Source organism: Canis lupus, chromosome 12, assembly GCF_048164855.1.
Source record: "Canis lupus baileyi chromosome 12, mCanLup2.hap1, whole genome shotgun sequence".
In the NCBI taxonomy this organism is placed as follows: Eukaryota; Metazoa; Chordata; class Mammalia; order Carnivora; family Canidae; genus Canis; species Canis lupus.
Window position 1 is genome coordinate 8,716,327 of NC_132849.1, and position 22,053 is coordinate 8,738,379.

A 22,053-nucleotide genomic window follows, 5' to 3' on the forward strand; every position below is an offset into this window, starting at 1 on the left:
CTCACAGAAGAAGACATAGACATGGCCAACAAGCACATGAGAAAATGCTCCGCATCACTTGCCATCAGGGAAATACAAATCAAAACCACAATGAGATACCACCTCACACCAGTGAGAATGGGGCAAATTAACAAGGCAGGAAACAACAAATGTTGGAGAGGATGCGGAGAAAAGGGAACCCTCTTGCACTGTTGGTGGGAATGTGAACTGGTGCAGCCACTCTGGAAAACTGTGTGGAGGTTCCTCAAAGAGTTAAAAATAAACCTGCCCTACGACCCAGCAATCAATGTTGTTTTTATTGTCAGAGTATCTTTTTTAAAAGATTTATTTATTTATTTGAAAGAGGAGAGAGAGAGTACACTCAAGAGAGGGAGGGGCAGAGGGAGATGAAGTCTTAAGCAGATTCCGTGCTGAACGTGGAGCCCAGTGTGGCACTCGAGGGGGTACCTGACATGGGACTCGGTCTCACAAGCCTGAGATGGTGACTCTGAGTCGGATGCTTAACTGTCTGCACCACGCAGGTTCCCCAGTTGTTGTTTAAGTATTTTAAAGCAGATAACATAAATCATGGCATCTCAGTCCCTAAATATTTCAGTGTGCTTCTCTATAAATTGAGGAAATTGTTTTACATAACCATAATAGTGTCATCACACCTAAAAAAGCTAATGAGAATTCCATATGATCATCTAATACCCAGCCCATATTCAAGTTATGCCAATTCTCCCAAAATGTAATTTTATATTTGCTTTGTTTGAATAATGATCTAACAAAGGTCTACACATTGCATTTCTTTTCATCTTTTGATTTGTTGCTCAAGTTTTACTTTCATTTCTCATAAAGTTAATCATACTTGAAAAGAATTAAAAACTTAAATTTTTATACTTCTACTTTTTTCATGCCTTTGATAGGTTAATTGAGTTTTCTTCTATTTACTAGAAAATTAGCTCCCTTGAACCTAAAATAAACCTTACTTTTTTTATGGTGTTCCTTTCGCTTTGTGCTAATGTATATTGGCTGACATTTAGTGGTTACAACCTACCATTCACATGGTTGCTCATCACCATTTTTAATAGTTTGAATAGAAACTCTGCTTGCAGGCAGCTCTGGTGGCTCAGCGGTTTAGAGCTGCCTGCAGCCAGGGGTGTGATCCTGGAGACCCGGGATAGAGTCCCGCGTCGGGCTCCCTGCACGGAGCCTGCTACTCCCTTTGCCTGTGTCTCTGCCTCTCTCTCTGTGTCTCTCATGAATAAATAAGTTTAAAAAAGTTAAAAAAAAAAAAAAGAAAAGAAAAGAAACTCTGCTTGCCCTAGTGCCCATAGAGTTCCTTCAGAGTGGCCGTAAAGCTTCTAGTTGTTTATGGAAGACGGTGGGAAGTTCTTCCTAATGCTTTATGTTGAAAGTATGAAGGCATGTACTGGATTTACTTCTTAGCAAAAAAGTAAAAAAAGTAAAGTAGAAGTATAATCAGATAAGCTAGTGTCCCTGAAACAGTGATTTTTCTAGACAGCTGGCCTCATATTTGCAGTGTTCTAGTAGTTGAAAGAATCCTCATGGTGTTGATGTTTTGTGTCTTACCATGCAAAAATCAGTAGTTAACAACTCTCTTTAGCAATTTGTGGAGTCTCTAATAGATGGGGACCAAAAAGAAAATACTCATAGCATTGCCAGATTTAGAAAAAAAATTAGAAGTCATGTTAATTAGAAAATTAATATTTTTAAATGTGTAAGATTAAAAAGCCTTTTCATGTATATGACCTCACTTTTAATCCTCAAAAGAGCATGTGAGTTAGGCATTACTGTTCTTTCACAGAGGAATAAAGTAAGATATGAAAAGATTGAGTAAATTATAAATTGTCTTTAAAACCATCTCTGAGAGGTGCTTGGTACTTAGTAAATGCTTAGCAAATATATCGTCTTAATTTCACCTGAGGTCATCCAGGTGGCAAAAACAGTCTTTTTTTCCTTCCTAAGGCACCACTTTTAGAAGATGTCCTCAGAACTTTATGCTGTCACACACCATGCCTTTGCCTCAGTAGCTAATAGCAAAGGAGCAGCAGAGCTGACCTCAAGGCCCTCATTATTTCTTGCCTAGACAGTTGTCTCACCCCTTCATTCCTGCCTCAGGCTCTCATGGCAGCAGTCTATCCCCCACATTGTAGCCATGCTCATGTTTCTACTTCAGATACCTAAGCACCTCTCTCCTACCCTCAGGGTAAAAATCTAAATTCAGTTTCTAGGAAGCCCTTCAAGAATGAGGCCTTGAGAGAGAGAAAGAAAAAGAGAGAAGGAGGGAGGTTCTATGGAATATTATTCAGCCATAAAAAGAATGAAATTTTGCCACTTGCAACAATGTGGATGGATATAGAGAGTATAATGCCAAGTGAAATAAGTCATTGAAAGAAAGTGAAATTTAAGAAACAAAACAAATGAGCAGAGTCAAAAGAGAGAGAGAGAGAGACAAACCAAGAAACAGACTTTTAACTCTAGAGAACACACTAGAGTTACCAGAGGGGAGGTGGGTGGGGGATGGGTGAAACAGATGATGGGGATTAAGAAGGGCACTTGTGATGAGCACTGGGTGATATGTGGAAGTGTTAAATCACTATACTATATACCTGAAACTAATGTAACACTGTATGTTAACTGTACTAGAATTAAGTTAAAAATTTAAAAAAAGAATGACATCCCTGAGAACATCAGGCCAGTGTTGTTTCCACTCCACCACTTTTTAATCATCAGATTATTTTTGTTTAGATGATCTCATCAATTTTTACTAATAACCCTTTAAAGCAAGGATGGAGGGGGTAGTTCTGGTTTTATTTCGAGAAAATGTGATAAACCAGTTCTTAAAAAGCGGATAACTTAGAGATCAGTTGTCTACATTTTAACATAGTTTTCTGTTGGTTCCTTTCTATTGGGAGTTTTATAATGCATGTAAGCATTTAATTGATCACTGAATATGTAACCCAGAGGATAGGAAGTTAGAAAATAATTATACTGAAGGTGTTGTGAGCCAATGCCAGCTAAAATTAGATATACCTGCATTCCCCACACCCCACGCAGTTATTTACAAGTAAAATCAAGAATTTTTGAAATTGTGAGTTAGAAAGAAATATTTTTTTACATTATATAATGTGCTCTTTTTGTGCATATCCACTGTGTTAAGCAAAGTACTTGAACTAAATATAAAGACTAGTTCCCCCAGGTGCTATTGTTGTACATGGGAGTAAGTTCTAGCAATCATTTGAAGAAGGGAAAGAATTTAGCTGTGTTATAATGCTTATTTTACCAATAATTTTCATCTCCAATCCTCTGCATTCTTTCTCAGCAGTCTGACTGAAACAATTTAGACTTATTGAAGATTTTTCTCATTATTTTCTTTTTCTTTCTCTCCCACTGGCCTCTAGTCATGGTGCTTCCCCTAAAATATGTTTGCCATATGTGGGGAATTTTACAGAGCCTCCCCTCTGAAAGGTGTGTGTGTGTGTGTGTGTGTGTGTGTGTGTGTGTGTGTGAGAGAGAGAGAGAGGGAGAGAGAGAAGGAGATTGAGAAAGAGAGAGAGGAGGGGGAGAGAGAAAGAGCCTGCCTGTGTGTTTGGCAGAGGTTTCCATCCCAATGCCAAAGTCAGTGGTCTTTTATTTCCAGCAGGCCTGAGCACACATCCACTCTGATTCCCACAGCTGTTTCTTAGGTGCATGTCTCGAGAACATCTTTAGTTGTTACTTTCCTTGTGAACTAATCACCGTGCACATGGAAAATAAAAGCTGGAGTTCATAGCTTTAGGCGCTGGCTTTGTGCCAAGGCTAGGAGAAAAGGACAGTTTTGACCAGCAGACATCATATACAAAGCATCCAGAAGTGTCCACGGAAGAGCTGAGGAAGGAGTATAGAATCTGCAGCATTGAAATGAGGCTTCATTCTCTAATTAGAGTTATGGGTTGTTTTTCCAGGAAACTAAAATCAATAATAATAATAATACTGGCTATTAATAAATAATAATCAAGCTCTCACATGAATCTTGGCTCACTGTATACAAACAGAAGTTGTACCTGACCCACCGTCCCTTATCTCAGGGATGTGAGACCGGCAACACTTGAACTTGGACAGCCAGTATCATGTTCTCACTTATCCTAGTCATTTTGGAAGCCTTTTTGAGTACACATTTATACTTGTTGACTTCTCAACATTGTTTTTTTTTTAAGGCTACCAACAACAGGTGCAACATACAGCTCATAATAGAAAGGGAGTAGGGCCTCCTAGGTGGCTCAGTCAGAAGAGCCCAGAACTCTTGATCTCAAGTTTGTGAGTTTGAGCCCTACATTGGGTGTAGAGATTACTTAAAAAATAAATTTAAAAAATTTTGAAGAAGACAAAGGAAGCAACAAATATTCCTGTAGATTAATGGACCTGAGGAGTCAATTTGTAAAATTGGCATTGCCTTCAGAGTTTCTACGGAGAGGAAAAGGGATCTGAATGGCCCATGGCATAAATAATAAAAAGAAGTTAGGGAAATCATTATACAATCAAACTCCTCATGTATTTCTTTCCCTAAGAAGTTTCTACTAGCACCACTTTCCTTGCCTGCATCTATAGTCCTATGCAACTTGATGAGCGAGTTATAGTCGTTTCCCTGCCTCCATCCTGGACCACAGGATTAAGTCATATCTTAATTGCACTTTCAAGAAGAGTTCTGCTTTGCTATCATAGCAACAGTGGGAAAAGTACAGGTTTTGCAGCCAGATATAGTTGGCCTGAATCTCACTGCAACCTCTTGTTGTCACACACTGGGCAAGTTCTCTGAACCCCGGTTTTAATGTCTATAACAGAGATATTTAAATAATATAATGTATAATATCCACAAATGTTAGCCTTTTCTCTTGCCCTACCCCACTGCACACAATACTGCTCCAAAGCCTATGGAATTGTGTAGAAACACTATAGAGATTTCAATGTAGCTGTCATTCAGACAATTAAAATGACACAGGCAAAATAGATACGGCCTGAAAATCACATCTGATCTTTAAGTCATCTGTTTGCAGTGAAAACAAGAAGCAAACCACTCTCAAATTGAGTAAACTAATCACTTGATTTGTTGATGTAACGCATTCCCTGTGCTTCTTCATTTGTTATGGATTTTAAACCAGTCAGAAACACTGTAAAACCAAGTGTTCCAACTGTTGACCCCACTCCAAGGAAAGTATGAAAGAGAGCAATTTGCTTAGGACAGTGCTTTGAATTAGATTGAAGGGATTTTAAATGCCAAGAATATCAGGAAATTTTAGCCAAGCATTAAAAAGAGCTTAAGATAAGAATATGAAAACCATCTTATGTAAGATTTCCATTATTTTTGTTTGTTTTGAAATTAATGTTTTTCCTTGTCTGAACATTATTTACCCAAATCAAAACAAACAAAAAATACCTAGGGAGAGCCATCTTTTACAAACATATTTTCTTTTTCTTTTTAAGATTTTACTTTTATTTTTGTTTTTTAAAGATTCTATTTACTTATTCATGAGAGACACAGAGAGAGATAGAGAGAGGCAGAGACAGGAGAAGCAGGCTCCATGCAAGGAGCCCAATATGGGACTTGGTCCTGGGACCCCACGATCACGCCCTGAGCTGAAGGCAGATGCCCAACCACTGAGCCACCCAGGCGTCCCTTAAGATTTTATTTTTAAGTAATCTGTACACCCCACAATGGGGCTCAAACTTACAACTCTGAGGTCAAGAGGAGCATGCTTCATGGACTGAGCCAGCCAGGCATCCCTACAAACATATTTTCTACTTCTTTGTTTTATATCACAGGATTAAGAACACAATTCAGCATTTGTGTTTTTAATGAAGCGCAATGTGACCTCTTACCTGGGCTTAGTCTTTTCTTAATTCTTATATTTCTTTACTTCTCTGATGCGTTAGTATACTGACCACTTCTTCCTTTTAGGATTTTCTTTTAAGTCCAATGATACGGCAGTAACGTATTTTTCTTCTACTCCTCTGATAGTTTATTTGTTTCCTTTATTGACTCCTCTTCTTTAATTCCCCAGAAGTTCTGTCCTGAGATACAAATATCTCCCTATATATATATTCCACTTTCCTGAAGTCTTACCTCCTTCCAAAACTTTTAGCCATTTTCTCTCCCATTTTGGTCACTAGCTCCAACCTTTCTCCTTAATTCTAGACTTGTACTTTTAGCTACCTTCTAGACATCTCTATCTGGGTATCTTTTCCAAATCTTAACTTCAATATATCTGAAGCCAGAGCTTTCCCTCTTAGCTGTGACGAGCTCCTCCACCTGATTTTTTCAAACAATTTGAGTTTGGGGCACCTGAGTGGCTCAGTTGGTCAAGCATCTGCCTTGGGTCCTGGGATCAAGCCCCATGTCATCAGACTCCCTGCTCAGTAGAGAGTCTGCTTCTCCCTCTCCCTCTCCCTCTGCCCCTCCTCCCAACTCATGCTCTCTCTCTCTCTAGCTCTGCTCTTTATCTCTCAAATAAATAAATAAAATCTTGGGATGCCTGGGTGGCTCAGCAGTTGAGTGTCTGCCTTTGCCTCAGGGTGTGATCCTGGAGTCCCGGGATCGAGTCTCACATCGGGCTCCCTGCATGGAGCCTGCTTCTTCCTCTGCCTGTGTCTCTGCCTCTCTCTGTGCCTCTCATAAATAAATAAATAAATAAATAAATAAATAAATAAATAAAATCTTAAAAAAATTAATTTGAGGGAAGATTCACATAACATAAAATTAGCCATTTTTTCCTAACTTGAGAAATATGTTTAATCTGTATTTTTTTCTTTACATAATGTTTTTTAAAAATTGTGTTAAAATACACATCACATAAAATTGACCATCTTGGGGCACCTGGGTGGCTCAGTGGTTGAGCGTCTGCCTTTGGCTCCAGTCATGATCCTGGGGTCCTGGGATCAAATCCCGCATCAGGCTCCTTGCAGGGAGCCTGTTTCTCCCTCTGCCTGTATCTCTGCACCTCTCTCTGTGTTTCTCATGAATAAATACATAAAATCTTTAAAAAAAATGACCATCTTAACCATTTTGAAGTGTACCATTCAAAAGTGTTAGATATATTCCCATTATTGTGCAACCAACTTCCAGAACTTTTTCTCGTAGAAATCGAAAACTCTATACCCATTATACAACTTCCCATTCCCCTCCTCCCCCAGTCCCTGCACCCTCCTTCTATGTTTCCATGAGCCTGACTATTCCAGGTAATTCATATAGGTAAAATCATATAGTATTTGTCTTTTTTGACTGGCTTATTTCACTCAGCATAATGTCCTCAAGTTCATCTCTGTTGTAGCATGTGTCAGAATTGCTTTTATTTTTAAGACTAAATAATATTCCATTATATGTTTATACCACATTTTGTTTATCCATTTGTTAAAGGACATTTGGGTCACTTCTACTTTTTTGCTGTTATGGACAATGCTGCTGTGAGTATGAGTGTACAAGTATCTCTTTGAGACCGTTTTGAATTCTTTTGTATATATACCTAGAAGTATTGCTTGATCATATATAATTGTGTTTGTAATTTTTTGAGGAACTCCTTCCTGTTTTCCATGCAATTGGACCATTTTGGTCACCAACAGTGTACAAGGGCTCCAATTTCTCTATCTCACCAATACTTGTTATTTTCTATGGTTTTTTGAGGGGGTTGTTTTTGATAGCAGCCATCCTAATGAATATGAGGTGATATTTCATTTTGGTTTTAATTCACATTTCTGTAAAGATTAGTGCTGTGCTGTTCAGCATCTTTTAATATGTTTGTTCGCTCTTTGAGTATCTTCATTGGAGAAATGTCTATGCAAGTTGCCCATTTTTAAAATCCTATTGTTTGTTTGAGTGGTAGGAGTTATTTTCTCCCATTTGTAGTTTGCCTTTATATTTTGTATTCTTGATGAAAAAAAGGTTTTAATTTTGATATAGTCCCCAAAACCTCCATTATTTTTTTGTACCTAAAGTCCTGGGGCTATCAGATATACTCACATGGAAATTTAAAATAGAGGCTTACTTAAAAAAAAAAAAAAAAAAAAAAGATTTTACGAAAAAAAATTAAACTGTCTGCCATGAAGTTCTGTGCAGGTTAGCTCTCTTATCCTTCCTCAGGTAGCTAATTTGGGAAGTTGCTTATAGTAGATTGTTATTATTTTAATTATCCATGTTAATTTCCTGTAAGAACAGGGATCAAGCAACTTTTTGTTAAAGATATAGACAGTAAATATTTTAGGCTTTGCAGGCCACACACAGTCTCTGTCCCCACTGGCATCACCACCACCTCTTCTCCTTTAAATCCTCCTCTTTTGCCTTCTCCTTCTCTCTTTCCCCCTTCTCTCTATTTTATTTGACACCCTTTAAAAATGTAAAAGATATGGGCCGAACAAAAGCAATCCATAGGCCAGACTTGACCTTTGAGCAGGGGTTTGCTAACCTCCATGTGTAAAGATTATTCTCATCCACTGCCATCTGACTCACCCATGACTTGATTTAGCCAGTGGAAAGTGAGTGGGCATTTCACACACAATACCTAAGCAGAATCTTTAAAAACAATTCAACAATGTTTGTTCTAACTCTCCTGCTATTCTCCTCTAGCTTAAGAATGGTATGTTCCAGGTAGGGAGTTTGGATCTTGGAATGAGAAGGTGTATAAAACAGTTATAGGGACACCTGGGTGGCTCAGTGGTTGTGTGTCTGCCTTTGGCTCAGGTTGTGATCCTGGGTCCTGGAGTCGAGTCCCGCGTCCCACATCAGGCTCTCCCCGCAGGGAGCCTGCTTCTCCCTCTGCCTGTGTCTCTGTCTCTCTCATGAAAAAATAAATATAATCTTTAAAAAAAACCCACAGCCAGCCTATAGCTACCAATATGTAATGTGTATGAAAAAGAAGCCATTGCTATAAACCATTTATATTTGGGATTATTTGTTACTCAGCATAGCCTAGAAATAGCTAATATAATGCAATAGATGTAAAAAAATATGTACACACATATACACAATAAGCAATAGAATTTGATGGGGGTGACTTTTAACTCAACAGCAGGTTGACAGAAACTACTTACTTAGCTTTAGAAGCATTGGGCTAAGAAAAAGTATAGAAAAATCCAAATGTGTACACAGAAGTGTTCATTGCAAACATAAATAGTGACAGTAGAAGAGAGTAAGTGGGAGTTCCTAATTGATAACATAATTCTTCTAATTAGGATTAGATCCCCAAACAAGGTTCTGTTAAGGGGATTTGCCATGGGGATAAGAGTCCAATAAAAATAACTCAGCATGAAATTGCTCTTTTCAAGAGGATATGATAAGTAGGAATTTGTGAATCTGAATAGTCTTCTAAGTGTTCTAACCAAAATTTATAGAACCTGATTCTTGGGAAGATATTTATATGGGAAATAGTAAAATTGTAAGAGACACTGAGAATATCTTAGACATTGATCCAGTATTTACTGAACCAGCAAATTGCTTGAATGAGTTTGATTGATATCTAGCAGCTATAATTTTGGGAATCATGGTATTCCATACTCTTTTTGTTAACTAGATATTTTTGAAAAAAATTAAATGCAGCAAAATACAGAGAATAATTAACAAACATTCATGTTTCCAACAGCAAGGGTGAATATTGTTAACATTTTGTCATATTTGCCTAATTTTCTTATATTAAAAAAAATAATTACAAAGGTGAGGGCCCCTTTAATCCTTCCCCTTGCCTACTCCTGTACCACTCCTGCCTTTGTCCCTTTTCTTTCTCCCCAGGCAACTAAAATCATGGATTTGGTGTATATCAATCTAGCCAACTTTTCATACTTGTCTTCACATATAATTTCATGAACAATATAATATTTGTATTTGTGTGGTTTTAAAAAATTATATAAGTACCTTTTAGCAATTTTCTTTTTTCATACAGCAGTGTGTTTTCATGATCTTGTGTTTATACATATAAATCTAGTTCATTTCTTGTATGTGCTGTATACTATGCTATTATATAAATGTGCCACACTTTATTTAGACATTTCCACATTAATAAATCTTTAATTTCATTCATGCATTCATTTAACAAATATTTATTGAGCATTTACTGTGTCTTGGTTATTCTGCTGGGTTCTCATGTTGTATCAGTGAAGAAAATAGACAAAAAATCTTTGTCATCATGGTACTTATGTTTTGTTGGGGTGACATGATATAAATAATAATTATAATAAATTAGCCAAATATAAGATATATTAGAAGGTGATAGGTTGTACAGAAAAAAAAATGAAATATATTAGGAGTGGCATTGAGGGAAACATGTTATTTTAAACAGTGTGGTCTGGATAAGCCCCTTTAAGATAGTATTTGAGCAAAGACTTAAGATGAAGGATTACCCATGTCGATATCTGGGGAAAGAGAATTCCTATCACAGAAAAGTGCAAAGCCCCTAAAGTGGGAACATACCCAATGTGTTCAGGGAACAAAAGGAGGCCAGCACGGTTGGAGAAGAGGGAGCAAAGGGGAAAGGGTAGAGGATTGGAATCACAGATGTTACAGGGTAGAAGGAGAAGAGATGTTTGTGCCTGGTCTGATAGGCCATGGTAAGGAGTTTGAGTTTACTCAGAGGAAATGACAAGTGCATGGTTATGAACAGAGATCTATGTTTTAAAAGGATCACTTCAGCTGCTATGTTGAGAATGGATTGTATGAGAACTCAGGTGAAAGCAGGGAGACTAGTTAGCAAGTTATTTTAGTAATCCAGATGAGAGTTGATGGTGCCTGGGCCAGAGTGCCAGTGGAAGTGGTAAATTGTGGTAAGATTCTAATTATCTTTTGAAGGTAGAATTAACAAGATTTGCAGATGGATTAGACGTGGAGTGTGAGAGAAAAAGAGGCATGAGGATGTCTCCAAGATTTTTGCCCAAGTAACTACAAGGATGGAGTTGCAACCAACAGAGATGACAACTGTGGACAGAGCAAGCTCAGGGTGGAGGAGTGGGAATTCAACTTTGGATGTTTAAGTTTGAGGTATCCACTAGATATCCATATAAAGACACTCAATAGATAGTTGGATATATGAGTCTGGACTTCAGCAAAGAGATCTGGCTGGAGTTATAAATTAAAAGTCATCAGTTCTATAGATTGTATTTAAAACAATGGTTGCATCTAAAGCCATGATATGAGATGAAATTGCAAAAAAAGTGAGTGAAGAAAAGAAAAGTAAGAAATCAAGGACAAAAACCTGGATGTCTGCAATATTGACAACATTAATATATCAATATAATATTAATGGTTTATCCTAGCTACTACCCTTGCTGGCAGTGGGGAGCAGTTGTAGTGGAATGGTAGACATGAACACCTGATTGGAATGGGCTGAAGTGAGAAAGGTGTCTCATCAAACACCATGGCAGCTCTGGTATCTTTGTCTTTCTTCATTGATGAGAACCCATTCTTCCCACTAACCGTTTTGAAAGAACCTGGAGTTGACTTTGATTTGAGGACCACATATCCCCTTATGGAGGAAAATAGAGATCATGCTAAAGATCAGAAAATCTAGATTCCTGTAAAGATCTTACCTTTATGGCCACAGAATAATTAATTGCTGATGCCTCGTGGGATAGTTGTGATGAACTGCACCTGCACAGTTATTGAAACTGTTTATTAAGATATATCATAAATTTACTTATTTAAAGTATAAATTTACTAGCTTTTAGTATATTCACAGAGTGGTACATCTGTCACCACAATCAATTTTAGAACACTTTGTCACTCCAAAAAGAAATCCTGTGTCCATTGCCCCCTCTACCCACTCCCTGGCAAGCACTAATCTACTTTGCCCTCTGTGGATCTGCCTTTTCTGAACACTTCAAACACTTCTTTAAAGAAATGTCTTTTTAAATCCTTTGCTCATTTTTATTTTTATTTTTTTAAAAGATTTTATTTATTTATTTATTAGAGACACAGAGAATGAGAGAGTGAGAGAGAGACAGAGACACACACAGGCAGAGGGAGAAGCAGGGCCCATGCAGGGAGCCCGACGTGGGACTGGATCCCAGGTCTCCAGGATCACACCCTGGACTGAAGGTGGCGCTAAACCGCTAAGCCGCCGGGGCTGCCCCCTTTGCTCATTTTTAAATTGGCTTTATTTCTCTTTAATTGTTGAGTTATAAAAAACCTTTAAATATATATATATATATATTCAGGATACAATTCCCTTATGAGATACACGATTTGCAAATATCTTCTCCCATTTTGTGAATTGCCTTTCACTTTCTTAATGGTGTCCTTCAAAACACAAGTTTTTCATTTTGATGAAGCCCAATTTGTTTATTTTTTTCTTTTGTTGCTTGTGTTTTGGTGTCCTATCTAACAAACCTTTTGCTCAGCCCAAAGTCATGGAGATTTACTACTATGTTTTTTTTCTAAGCATTTTGTAGTTTTGGCTGTTACATTTATGTAATACTTCATGTTACGTATATGTTTATCCATTTTGAGTTACTTTTTAACTTTTTTTTGTGAGAAGTTGGGGTCCAACATCACTTTTCTGCATGTAAATATGTGTGTGTAGATAATTCACTTATTCCACTACATTTGTCTTGGCACCCTTGGTGAAAATCAATTGACTGTAGATGAATGGATTTATTTCTGGACGCTCAGTTCTATTCTTTTGGTCTATATATTCTATCTTATACCAGTAGTGCATTATTAGATTACTGTAGTATTGCAGTGACTGATTTTTGGATGTTAAACCAAGCTTACATTTCTGAAATAAATCCCATTTGATCATATTGTATAATTCTTTGTATATGTTGCTACATTTGGTTTATTAGTATTTTGTTAAGGATTTTTCTATCTATGTTCATAAAGGGTATTGGTCTGTAGTTGTCTTTTGTTGTCATGCCTTTGCCTGGTTTTGGTATCAAGGTAATACTGGCCTCTTAGAATGAGTAGGGAAGCATGCCCTCCTTTTTTTATTTTCTGGAAGAGACTGTGAACAATTGGTATTTATTTATTTATTTAAAGTTTTTTTTTTTTAACTTTTTCATGAGAGACACACAGAGAGAGGCAGAGACATAGGCAGAGGGAGAAGCAGGCTCCCTGTGGGGAGACCAATGTGGAACTCGATCCCAGGACCCTGAGATCATGGCCTGAGCCAAAGGCAGATGCTCAACCACTGGGCCACACAGGTGCCCCTATTTTTTAAGTCTTTCTTAGAATTCACTAGTAAAATTCCCCACACACTTACAGTTCATTTTTGTCATTGCTGTTTGGTGACTTTTCTGCAGCAATTCTGTAAAGTCTGTCTTCACTGTCACGTCTGGCCACTGCAATTTCTGTTGGGTTAGCTTAGTATTCGGGTAGTAATTGAACAGACATTTACAAATGCCTCAATCCTATATTTTTGACCCTTTGCTGAGGGGTTTACACAGGGCCTCAAGGTGAGCCAGAGGTGAAAGATTAGGGTCTCCTCAGGTCTCTCCTGGATATGTGCATAGCCCTGCATGAGCATGTGTCCTTTTAAATGCCCAAGAATATGTTGAGTCTTTCCAAAGTACCCAATGGGCATATTATTTCCCAGCTTTTTCCTATAAGTTTTTGGCTAGTCCCTTATTTTCCCCTCCTGGTATCACTACCTCAGGCAACTGCAATATTAAACCGTTGCTGCTGATTATGTCTGGAAAATGTCTTATGGGTAGGGTTTTTCCCACTGAGTGAGCTCTCAAGTGAGGTCGAATAACAACAACGCCTGCAAATGGGCTCTTTCCACGGAGCTGTCAGATAGCTCAAGTAGTGACAATTCTCTGTAAATGAGAATTGTCTATTTGAGAAACGCCAAACCCAGTCTTCCCCTTCCAGTGGCTATGATGCTGCTGGTTTTCATAGCTACCACAGATGTGGAGCAAGAATGATGAGAATAGGGTGAATTAAAATGCCACAAAACTCTGTTTTTACTGAGATTCAGATATTTTTCTTAAATCAGTACTCTTTACATTATTCCAGGCCTTTGGTCAATTTTCTAGAGTTCTGTAAAAATTGACTTTGACAATTTTTTTCATTGCTTTTATGAAGGAGCAATTTTCAGAAGTTTTTACTCTGCCATTCAGAAGGCCCTCTACTTTGTTTTAACACCAAAAAATTTTAATTTTATCTTATTTGAGACCAAAAATAGTTAGATTTCCTAGCCTTTTATCTACATTCACAAACTGAACACACCCATGAACTTGTACCCAGAATGTTCTTCATGCCTCTTTCTGGTCACTAACTGTCCCTCCGCCAAGATAAACTGTCTTTAAACTTGGTATAATTTGAATTATTTAGTATATACTTTTTTGTGTCTGGCTTCTTTTACTCAATATTATGTTTATGAAATTCATTTACATTGTTGAATGCAATTGTTCATCCATCCTCATTGCTATAGTATTCCGTTGTATGAATATACCACAATTTATCTAGTCTATGTAGGTGGACATTTGGATCGCTTACAATTTGGGGTTGTACAATGCATTCTTGCACATATATCTTGGTGCATATGCACATTTTTTAAAAGATATATACCTAGAAATAGAACAGCTGGGTCATTTGTTGTATGAATGTTAAATGTTAGTGAATACAGTCAGTTTTCAACATTGGTATACCAATTTACATTCCCACATTAGTGTATAACCATTATATTTACTCAGTATCCTTGGCATACTTGGTATTATTTAATTTTTTCATTTTAATCATCCTTATGAGTATGTATGGTGTCATATTATGAATTTAATTTGAGCTTAATGCATTTGGCTCATTTTCATAGTATTATCTGCTGTTTTCTAATCAGTTTGTAGGACTTCTCTTTTTTTTCTTAAAGATTTTATTTATTTGAGAGAGAGAGAGAGAGCATAAGCTGGGAGAAAGGGAGAGACAAGCAGACTCCCCACTGAGCATAGAGTGTGACATGGGGCTCTACATGAGGCTTCACATGAGGCCCCACATGGGGCTCGATCCCAGGACCCCCAGATCATGACCTGAGCTGAAGTCAGACACTTAACTGACTGAGCCACCCAGGTGCCCCAATTTGTAGGAATTTTTTTTACATATTCTGTGTACCAATATTTTCTGTATATGTTTAAAAAACTCCTTCCACACTGTGATTTGCCCTTTTCTTCTTTAAATGGTAGTGTTTGGTAAAGACAAGTTCTTTTAAATTTGATGTAATTTAATTTTTCAATATTTTTTGCTTTATGTCTAGTACTTCTTGGATCCCGTTAAGATTTTTTTACTGACTCAAGGAAATCAAATACAATCGACTGATTTAATTTTTTCTGAAAATTTTTTTTAAAAACCTATGATTTATGGAGAACATTTTAGTCTACCTTGAAGAACTGCAGTGCTTTCCCAAGAGTGTACTTTTTGAACAACTGTCCTTTTTCATCCGCAAAACATCGAGCCTTATATAATTCTATACCAGAGGATTTTTTGTTCTTTGCTCTCAAACCCAGCAATTCCATTGAGTATATTTCTCATCCCATTTGTTTCAATTCACCCACCTTTTATTTTCAGAGATGACAGAGCCTAATAGATGTGATATTCTCTAACTTTCTGCTCTCCACTCCCATCCCATAAGATAAATAAATCCTTGCTGTATTTATTTCGCCTCCCCTTGCTTTAGTGGAAGACATTTCATAGAAAGTAGATCTATCCCACCTTAAAAAACAAAATAAGTTTTTTTTTTTTTTATTCTCTAACCCCTCCTAGTTATTCCCATCTCTCTCCTTCCTGAAAAAAAGAAATAATCTTACAAATGTGATAAAATTGCATGGAACTAAATATACCTACATAATGAGTGCATGAAATACTGGTGAAATCTAAATAGGGTAGATGGATTGTATCCAGTTCAATTTCCTGGTTGTGATATTGTAGTATAGTTATGCAGATGTTGCCATTGGAGGGAAATTGGGTGAAGGTATATTGGGTTACACTGTATTATTTCTTTCAGCTATATGTGAATCTACAATTATCTCAAAATAGAAAGTTAAAACAGAAATGTTTCTAAAAGTTATTTATAATAACAACCATCATTTATTGAATGCTTGCTGTGTGCTAGGGGTACTGTTCTTTTTTTTTTTTTTTTTGGTTTTTTTTTTTATTTTTTTATTTTTTTTTTTATTTTTTTATTTATTTATTTTTTTTTAGGGGTACTGTTCTAAGCACTGTCAGGTGAATAGTATTGTTAACCTCATTTTATAAATAAGGAAACTGAGGCACAACATGATGAAGTTACTTACACAGGGTCACCCAGCACGGTGATGGCTGAGCTAGCATTCAGATCCAGGCAGCCTTGTTTCAAAGGTAGAGCTCTGAAACGCTCTGCTGTATTTCTTGTGTCTCTGTCTTCGTATCCTGCCTCCTTGTCACACTTCAACCCACTCCTCTATAATTTAGCTTCCAAAAAAAAATAAAAATAAAAATTTAGCTTCCATCCCAGTCCCTCTCCTGAAACTGCTTTGCCTGGATCACCAATAAGTCTGTTGCTGGGGCACCTGGGTGGCTCAGTCGGTTAAGCGTCTGCCTTCAGCTCTGGTCATGATCCCAGGGTCCTGGATTGAGCCCCTCGTTGGGCTCCCTGATCAGCAAGAAGTCTGCTTCTCCCACTGCCCCTCCCCACCCCCTGCTTGTGCTCTCTCTCTCTCTCAAATAAATAAATAAAATCTTTTTTTTTAATCTATTGCTAAATCAAAGGGATTCTTTTTGGTCCTTACCTTTCTTCCTGTAGCCCTTGCCATTGTTCATACATTCAGCAAATATTTATTGAGCACAGTGTGCCAGACTCTGTTTTACTGCAGTGAACAAACCAGGCAAAACTGCCTGCAACTGAAGGATGTGTATGTCTTTACTTGGTACAGTTAGGGGGTCAGAATCTTTAATCACTGCTAACTTGTTTGTGGGTGGTCAACAAGCCACCTTCTGTGTTCCATGCTTTTTTTTTTCCTGTGGCTAAAATGGATCATCTGGTTTTTGTGTTTGTTTTGCAACATTTAGTAGGAATTACTATATTTAGATACCATTTTCACTTTTCCCCAGATAGAAATCTGAACCTTTCCAAGCAATTGTCATGAATATGGATAAATTAAGAGAGCCAAATCCTGAAGTATACTTAAAACTTTAAAACTTCCCTTCTTATGTAATTATTAGTGATAAATTATGAAAATTGCCTTTGTCTTTTTACCTTTTTCTGTATAAGAATCATTTGGATTAATTTTATGTCCCCTTACTTAGAAATGCCAGGAAGGGCTCTGCAGAAGATTAAATAAGTTTCATTCCATATGTTCAAATAAAAAGCTACTCCACGGAAAATACTTGATTTCAGGAAGGCATGATGGTAGCTTTTGCATATCACCAAAACTGAGTATTGAAGCCTGAGTTGAAGGAAAGAAGTCACCTTGTATCTGTCTATATATGCAAGGTTATTTTCTGTATTTTCATCTCTTTCCCTAATTCAGTAAAGAAGAAGAAAAAGTTTTCTCCTACTTCTTCATTCCAAAAAAAAAAAAAAAAAAAACACCTCTTGTTTTATTAGTTCTAATGCGAATGTGTTTTGCTTGATTGGAAGCAACTATAATCTTCTTGCTTCCATCCAGGGTTACTGTTTTTGTCTGATAGCTGTTTGTTTACAGCAGCAGCTAGCAATTTGCATGGACAGTGCTGCTCTCAATGAAACCCAAATGCCTTTTGGAAGAAAGATGACGGATTCAGCCCAGCGACTTGCAAAACTTTAAAAGCAATTCCTTGTCAAACGTGAAAAACAACTCTTCCCTCTCCATGACTCAAGGAAAAAAATGAGAAACTATCTGACACCAGATGGTGATTCCTTGCTAGTAAAATAGGCCTGGGCTGACTCGGCTCTCTGTTCCTTTATGTTCCCTTTGCAAAACCCACAAAAAAACACATTTGGGGCCACTTTTCAGAGTTGGCAACAGTCTCTGCATTTTAAGGAAATCATATGGACACACACAAAAAAAGCCACAATGGATGAAGGGCTTGGGATCCCCAGAGTCCAGAAATGCGATATATAGGCCTTAAATTCTAGGTCATCAGTTCTAACCTGGCCTGGACCCAAGAATCATCCCATCTGTTGCCAGGTTTGGTTACTTGATTAAATTTGATTAAAAAAAAATTGAGAAAAAGTTATATTTTCTTGTTGACTAGACCTCTTTTTAAAAAGAAGTGAAGAAAGAAGGAAGTCGATGATGATGATGAGGGGGAAATAGGGAAGAAAGAAAAAAGAAAAAGGAAGGAAGAAACAGAAACTGTAAAAAAAATCACCCTTTGGGATGATAAAGCAATTCCTAAATTTAAAATTACTCCAGGTCTAAAAGATTCAATCATTAACTTTAAAGCCACTACCTTTCCATAGATGCCTTAGGACACAATGAGCTCCTTTCCCTGAGGATATTGAAGCAGAGTCTGGGATGTTATGAAGAAGATTTAAGCACTAGAACAGTAATTGTATTGTTTTAAAAATTTCTTCCTCATCTAAAATCCTGTGCATTAATGAATCAGTCCCTTTTGCTTGTCTTTTTTTTTTTATTTAATTACCTTGTTTAAGGTATTTTCAGCCACTTGAGGTAATACTTGTTTGTTTTGTATTGCCTCTTTCTTTGGTCAAGAAAACATTGACCACCTTTGCTAATGTCCTGTTTTATTTCTCTAGGTGTCCGAACACACACAGTTAAGCTGGATCCTTACCTGCATGGTCAGACTTCCCCGGTTACAGCATTTACACCAGTGGAAGGTAAATGCCAGTGATCTGATTAATAAACAAAAAGCAGTTCAAAGTCCCCATTACGATGAGCATTGGGTGTTATACTATATGTTGATAAATTGAATTTAAATTAAAAAAAAAAAAAAACAAAACAACAAAGTCCCCCATTACAACTGTTTTTTTCTTCTGTTTGTTTTTGTGTTCTGCTCTGGGAATCCTGAGTTTACTGGCCTCCCCAGACTGTTATTCACCAGTGGCTAGGACAGCATCTTAACCTCTCTACCTCAGTGCATGAAGTGGAAGCAAGAGGGTTGGTTCTCCAGGATTCCAACTTAAAAACAGGATAAAAATATCCAAATTATTAACTGTTTGATTTTATCTGCGGAGGTTGAATCAGAATGACCTTTGCACAGATTTGTTAATGACTTTGGACCTACCACTTACAATTAACAAACAATCACAATTTCTGGATTACTGCCTGCCATCGCCACTGTCATGAGCCAGCAGTAAGGCTCGAATGTTTTCACTGTGGGAAGAAGGAACAACATATTTTGTTTAACATTTAAACAGGTTGAGTCCAGGCAACAGTTCAAACCCACAGAAAAATTAAGGCTGTACTTTTTCTAGGAAGCTCAACTGACAAAGATAAATTGGATAATTCATAGTACTTCTTTTCCATTTATTTTTGCAATTGGATGACCTGAGGGTAGGTAGCTCCTAAGTGCGTCAACACTGAATTTTGGTTTCAAACTTCTTTCCGGCATATGTTCAGGGCCGTTGTCTTCTCCAAAAGCTGATTCAGAAGTCTCCATATCCATTGCAGAGAGAAACAGAGCTTTAAAGTGACTGTGTCTCATGCTGAGATGAGCGCCAGATGTTACACTATATGTCGGCAAATTGAATTTAAATAAATTTTAATAAATAAATAAATAATTAAAGAATTCTAAAAATGGAAAAAGAAAAGTGACTGTGTCTAAGTAAGAGGTTAAGTGGTAATGCTACAGAATTATTACCAGCCAGGAATTGGATGCAAAATTTTGTAATGTTCTCTACCATGTTTTGGTTTTAGCCAAGAAAGGTGAATACGGAAATCCTTTTCATAAGAACCAAATGTTGATTTAAGGGGAAATGTTCCCACTTTAAAATTGTGTCTGAGTACCTACTGATAACACATGACTAGAGAATGCACTGACTCAGGTTTTTCCCACTATCCAAAAGTAGAATATCCCTATGAAACCTTCCATAAGCCGAAACGGAGCAGAGCCAAGAAGCAAGTACCATTTCATAAAGGCGAAAATACTCCTCTGGTTTCTCTCAGTTAGCAAAAGCAGGTACTAACATAGGTCTTTCAGAAAAGCAAAGTGGCATAATGAGAACTTTCAGGTAGCAGGGGAAACCTATATTCAGGAGAAGCATTCCCACCAGCCTATAATTTTTTTTAAGTATTATTTATTTTCGGGATGCCTAGGTGGCTCAGTAGTTGAGCATCTGCCTTCAGCTCAGGTCATCATCCCAGGGTCCCAGGATCAGGTCCCACATCGGGCTCTCTGCATGGAGCCTGCTTCTCCCTCTGCCTGTGTCTCTGCCTCTCTCTCTCTCATTAATAAATAAATAAAATCTTTTTTAAAAAGAGAGAATTATTTATTTATTTATATTTATTTATTTATTTTTTAGATAGAAGTGTGAGCAGGGGGAGGGGCAGAGAGAGAGAGAGAGAGAAGCAGACTCCCCACTGAGCACAGAGCTAAAGCAGGATTCCATAGCAGATCTGAAATCATGACCTAAGCCAAAACCAAGACACTGAACCACCCAGGCACCTACTGTGATATCTGTGGGAAAAACATGGATTTCAAATGGCAGCCTTATCCCAGAGCATGTTACCTGCCTTCTCTGGTCATTCCTTCACTAACAAATACTGGTGATGCTTCCTGCAAGTCTCATACCACACCAGTGCTGGAGCTACAGCAGTGACCAGGACAGATGGGCCCAGCTACTTTCATGAAGCTTGTAGTCTGTTTTGGCAGAGGCAATTGCACCAGCAATCCAAGAGTGTAAGGAGTGATCAGAGAGAGGGGTGCTAGTACTGTAGGAAGGTCTAAGAGCACCTAGCTTGGTGTTGACTAGGGGGAATTGTAGGGTAGAAAGGTGGTCAGGGCTGCTGAGGTCACAGTGGTAACACAGGTGGAAGGCCTCTGGGGCACATCACAGGCACTCAGTAAGTAATAATGCTTTCCCATCTTCCCCCTTCCTTTGCAATTTCAAAGCCCAGTATTCTAATATAAAAAGACTATAAATCAAATGCAGTAGCAGTTTTTAAAAATTGGGTTCTTTTCCCATTTGCTCATTTCCAGATTAAACTTATATTATCTTTATCCAGTGATCATTGCAAACTGGGCTATATCATGGACATTACAATAAAGAGATGTAGTGAAGGAATTATATGTTCAAACTTCCACATTTCCTTGGAGTAGCCTATAGCATTTGTTGCTATAAGCCCCAAACTACTTGAAGTTACCAGAAGAGTTAAGTGTGTGCCTAAATTATGGGACATTGACATTAAGCTGGTTAAAGAGAGAAACTTGCTTTTCAGAGCCAGACTCAAAGGGTGTATCTGCATGCTGGTTGGGGAGCCCGAGTTGTGAGCCCATGAATGTGGTCCTCAGAACCATGCAAGTTTATATATTTAGTTGTTCAGTTCATTCAGAAATAGTCAGACCTCAGGGAGGTGATTCATATTAACTAAATGAATATCTGCACACCCAAATAACCATTTATCAGTTTGCAAGAGATCATATGCTTAGGCCTTGGAAGCAATGACCAGTGAACGGCACACAGTATTCCCTAAGAAGTAGTTCTACCCAGAGAGCCAAATTACCTGTTAGCAATGCTTAGCTGTGGCAGAGAATTGGCATCACTAGGGCTTATGTTTGGGGGTACATACTTGAAGCTTGTAGTTGGCATCCATTAATTAAACACTTCTAGTATCATCTCTGGTGTTACTATCAGCTTCCCCATTAAGGAAATATTTTAGTCTGTATAACTTGTCCTGTTCACGGGAATCACTTTACCCCCTCTGTTGTCCGCACCTGCAAGTCAAAACAGATTCATAATTGGTTAGGTTACAATTTCCCTTAATTACATTTTTTAAGTGCCATGACTTTTGGTTTTTTGTTTTTGTAAGCGTGATTTTGGGGAGCCATTACATTTTTGTCAGTAGCACAGTGGGAGACTTTCTGGGAGGTTTCCACAGATATAACAACATGGCATTTGATGTTAACTTATCAAATTAATTAATTTGTGAGAAATCTAATTTCATTACATTTTCTAACCTTACCTG

General features: G+C 37.6%; 1 protein-coding gene across 4 annotated transcripts in view; it reads left to right on the top strand.

Moving 5' to 3' along the window:
• Positions 1–22,053, top strand: part of WARS2 (tryptophanyl tRNA synthetase 2, mitochondrial) — a 94,943-nt gene that overhangs the window by 51,829 nt on the left and 21,061 nt on the right. For all 4 annotated transcript variants that reach the window (XM_072769582.1, XM_072769583.1, XM_072769585.1 and 1 more), the window contains one exon: positions 18,666–18,746. In XM_072769582.1, the coding sequence (XP_072625683.1) occupies positions 18,666–18,746 (81 nt within the window). The remainder of the gene's footprint in view (positions 1–18,665; positions 18,747–22,053) is intronic.